This window comes from Asparagus officinalis, chromosome 6 (genome assembly GCF_001876935.1).
Source record: "Asparagus officinalis chromosome 6, Aspof.V1, whole genome shotgun sequence".
NCBI lineage: Eukaryota > Viridiplantae > Streptophyta > Magnoliopsida > Asparagales > Asparagaceae > Asparagus > Asparagus officinalis.
The window spans coordinates 46274951-46279598 of NC_033799.1; the positions used below are offsets into that span (position 1 = coordinate 46274951).

The window sequence follows — 4648 nt, forward strand, 5'->3', positions numbered from 1 at the left end:
GAGGTGACCCTCGCCCACGCGGGTCACCAGTGCCTATCGCGCAATCCCGAGCCCCAAACGCGATTTCGACAGTTGTTTAAGTGGTTTTCGCAGGATTTACCTGTTCCAGGTGTTCCTAACTGATTTGATATCATCTCTACACGTGGGTAGGCTATTATTAACTGAAGATAAAGCCAAATCTCTCATTCTTATCTAAATACCCGCAACCGAGGCCCTATAAATATAAGCCTAAGGCCTCCATTCTACAGATCTAAAATTTCATCAAGAGGACGAGGTGCTGCTGGATTGAGGAGTCAAGGAGCACGAAATTTCAGAAAAGGCTAACTAGATCCCGGTGAACTTCAGCATAAAGAAGAAGTCTTTCGAAGGATCCGAAGCCATGTACCCTCGTTCATTGAGATTAGGCTTGGTCTTAATCTCGAGAAGAGTACTGATTTCGTTTGATCGATATCAATACTTCAGCGGATACTTTCTTTGTGAAGTAGGAGCTCTGGTCAATTCTTCTGCTAACCGGATCTGATCCGTAGGTGGTCCACGGATAAACCCCGATACCGTCAACGATCCCGCACAAGCAATAGGAGTTAAAACTACTATTGTGTGTAGTATGAAAGAAAGTTGTAACTATTGATTAAAAATCTTATAAAAAGACTAGTTTCTTGAATTTATTATAACGCTCAAAGTTATAATGGATTCTTCAATGAAATCAACTTTTCACACAAACATGTTCCCAACAAGATTAAATAATATACATATACAGTAAATAATATACACATACAGTTCTCTGCCGAACTAAATGATTGAATAAAATTCATGTAATATTAGTGTTGTGAGATTTTACTCTCTCATTTTATATAGTCTCATGTAATTGCAGCATGCACAACTTAATTTTGCGCACAAAATGTAAAGCTAGTCATATTTTTCAAATACCAAGGTGCTGACTTTTAACTTCATCACAGTATTTTGTACCGCAATTTCGCTACTGTCAATTCCGAAGTACTAAAAAACCCCATGTGACACCATAAACAAGACAATGCGAAACACTTGATACAGATTTAATACATTATTACTTATTCCGTTGTAGCCTACACACAAAACTCAAAAGCTCAAAAGATATCGGAGAGAGTAGGCAGCTTCATCTCTCCTTTCTTGGACACGGGCAGAGTGAAGTTGCCAATAATAGGGAGATCAATAGTAAGGCCGACCTCCAATTCATAGTCAATATCCCAGTCTCTCCCCACATCCTTCATTATGCTGATCAGAAGATCGTAAGGCACCTTCATCAGCACGTCGAGCCTCGTCGTGTCGTTCGCCGTCAGTGATCCCGGGTCCGGCATCGTGCCCGAAACGATAACCCTACAATATTAAAAAGGTTACAATAAAATCAATTTTGTAAGAAAGTATGGATTGTAATCAAGTCGTGGAAGCAAAGAATCTAGAAATTCTCTCGTTTCACAGAATAATTATTAGCCCCACCACCTTAAGACAACCTTTTCAAGTGTGCAAGTTTGAACATATTAATTTAGATCAAAGTGAGCTCCAATAATACCATGTGAGCGAGCTTGAAAATAAAGTATCTTTGATAGTATTAGCATGATTGATGTAGGGGAAAAGAAAGTGTCGGATAATGATTCAAATTTGATAAATAGACTATCATGTATAATCAAGAATAAATTTTTGTTTTAGACCTCTTTAGAAACTTATTTTGTGAAACATTCAAAACTTATTTTGATAAATAAACATATATATATAATGTTTTAGACGACAAAACATTCAAAACTTCACGGAACTTCAAATAAAGTCCGGTGAAGTTTAAACACCATTACTAACTTAATTAACAAAGTAATGAGGGCTTAAGCTTCACGGGATCTGAAGTCCCGTGAAGTTTTGGATGTTTTTTCGCCAAATTCGATCTAGTTTCAGTCCTGAAACTGAATCGAATTTGGCAAATATTTTCAAAATAGTTCTTTTTTTTTGCAAATAAGTTTCTAAACGGGGTTATTTTGAGAATTCGTCCTGTAATCAAACATGACCCGGTGACACACGCGGATATTATAAGTTGCCAGCTTATCTAGCAAATAAATATCTAGAAATTAACGCAACTAGCAAAATCCTAATCAATCTCTAGCTCCATCTCATGTTGGTTAATTCGTAAATTTACCTGCCGGCGCTCTTGAGGGTGTAGGAGACCTCCGAGATAGGGAGAGAGTGGGAGTACGGATTATGAACGTTAAGCTCTCCATTAAACATGGCGGAGTCTCTGCTCACATCCTTGATCGACACGTCGGAGAGATCGGCCTCCGGCTTCTTAACATGCGCTATGTGGTCGGCCACGAACTCCTTCGCCTTGCCCAGCAGCTGCGCCATATCGTTAAAAGTTCTAAACAAACCCAAGACGCTAAAAAGCAAATTAAGATTTTTACCGGGTGTTGTAGGAAAAATATGAGCTGTACGTGGATCGTTTATGTAGAGGGGGTCGGACGGATAAGCGAGGGGAAGAAGAGGCGGATGCTTCGCGTTAATTGTAAGCGGGTACGTGTCAAGCGCGTAGGGTGAGTTTGACACGTGGCGGGGTTAGTGTGGATGGTCAACGGATGGGTGCATTTAGCCATCTTTTGAATTGAGAACAGGAGATTAATGAGCGGTGATGCTGATCCGCTTCCAGAGCCTTCGTACGCAAGTTAAAACTATGTCGGCCAGGGTAGGCTAATTTTCAGAAAGCCCCTTAACTTTGGGCGATTACCAGGCAATCCCCAGCGACTTTCAAAATGTTGGAGGAACTCCTTAAGTTTAGGGATTATATATCGAAAAAACCCTTCAACCTTAAATATATATTTTAATGAAACTCCTCCTAACCTCATTAAGTGAAATTTTCACTTGGATTGGTAAAATTTTGTAGAGGAATACTTTTGCTAGGAAAATTGCGGTTTACGTTTTTAAGGAGGTTTTTGGTAAACGTAGAAAGTTGAAGGGGGTTTTTCTGATAACCCCAAAAATTAGGGAGAGCTTTTTGGTATTTTGAAATTTATGGGAGTGTTTTTGAAATTTAGCCGAAGGGATTTGCTATAGAAAATTAAATGTGAAGTATAGAAAGGAGTAGTCTATGCGGTTAGAGGGTTAGTTTAAGAGTTAGGATTATTTTATCTATGGTGCATATCATCTCATTTCTATCGGGATGATTCTTATAGAAATCCTATAGGAAGAGACCGTTAATTATTAATAATTATATTTACAATACATCATTAGTGCAAGCAGAATATCGCATTGGTTTCAATCATCAATACTATATCCATACAAGCAAATTACTTAATTTATTATATGGTCTTGAACTTTAAAATATGTTCTGGACAGTATTTATGATAATGTCCTTCCTCATATATATGATTTTCTAAGGAGATCTTTCTATAGGGTTTCTTTTTCCCTAAGAGGTTAAGGGATCTATGAGAAAAAAGTAATTCTTGTGGATCCAAAATTCATGGGACAAGATAACCCGTGCCATTTTTTTAGAATTCCAACCAAGATCAATGATTTTTACATGGACACATCAACTTTATAACGTTTTTTGTGATCAAATCGATAGCGGTTGGTGGTACATGTATCGCTTTTACTTGCTTCCTATATATGATTTTGAATAGAGAGCCCTCTATAAAAAAATTTCCTCCTGTCCAATGCAAAATTGCAATTATAATTATAGCTTGTAAAAAAGAGATATAGTTATCCTACCTAGTTATTTGTTTCATTGAAACTGCAATCTTTTTATTTACAGTTGCAAATAACCAGATTGATTGCGGTTATGATAGAAATCTAAAAGTTAATATGTGAGTAGAATCTAAAAGTTAATATGTGAGTAGAGCACATGCGTAGCCAGTAAGGGCTTGCCCTGGGCAGCTGCCTAATGCAAAAATTGCATCTTGTGTGGAGGGGTCATTCAAAGGTAAACACTTGTGACGACGGTTATTAACCTCTTATGAGCAACTGAGCTAAGTTGCTTAAGCAAAATGAAAAGAAATTAATTAGTATTTCAGAACCAGCACTGTACATTATAAAAGAACTTGATTCGGCTCGTGTTGACTCTTCTTGTTTTGACTGCAAGCACGAAAAGAGCATTTTCAGTAATAAAACTCATAAAAACATCATTGCACAACAAGATGGGAGATGAATTGCTTGCTAATAACATGATACTTTATATTGAAAAAGAAATTACTTTCAGCCTCGACACAAAAGAAATGGTAGAGGAGTTTGATTCACGACATATTCGTAGTCCACCTTTATTTTTCGCCTAGGGCAAAAAAAAAAATCCTGGCTACGCCACTGAAGTAGAGTAATAGTAGGAGAAGATTAGGGGTCCTTGATCTCCTTTGATGGCTGATAAACTTTGAGAAGCAGATCTTTGTAAAAGTAGCAGACGTCACAGGTCCCCTCATCTTCTCTTAACATTACCTTCTGACGCTCAAATCAATGACTGATAAAACAGTATGAAGAGAAATGCAGAATCTAGTTCATGGTAGATAGTCCAGACGTTAAAATGGTGGAAACAACATCTATTTTGTAGGAGAGTGGGGGAAAATTGGTAATCCAATCCAATCAACAAAGTTAACATTTTACTTCCACTTTACATGTGTTGACAATTGGTAGGGGCGAACCTGAGGAG

At 37.7% G+C, this 4648-nt stretch overlaps 1 protein-coding gene across 1 annotated transcript; it reads right to left on the reverse strand.

Moving 5' to 3' along the window:
- On the reverse strand, positions 900-2460 carry LOC109846406 (late embryogenesis abundant protein Lea14-A-like). Its single transcript, XM_020415643.1, has 2 exons — positions 2159-2460; positions 900-1353 (listed from the first exon to the last, which is right to left on the reverse strand). Exons 1-2 carry the CDS (start codon positions 2362-2364, stop codon positions 1104-1106), a joined length of 456 nt encoding a protein of 151 aa, XP_020271232.1. The 5' UTR covers positions 2365-2460; the 3' UTR covers positions 900-1103.

Coding starts and splice junctions, on each gene's coding strand:
- LOC109846406 (XM_020415643.1), bottom strand. CDS start 2,364: ATGGCGCAGCTGCTGGGCAAGGCGAAGGAGTTCGTGGCCGACCACATA. Junction 1,354..2,158: donor ACCCTCAAGAGCGCCGGCAG/GTAAATTTACGA, acceptor TTAATATTGTAG/GGTTATCGTTTCGGGCACGA.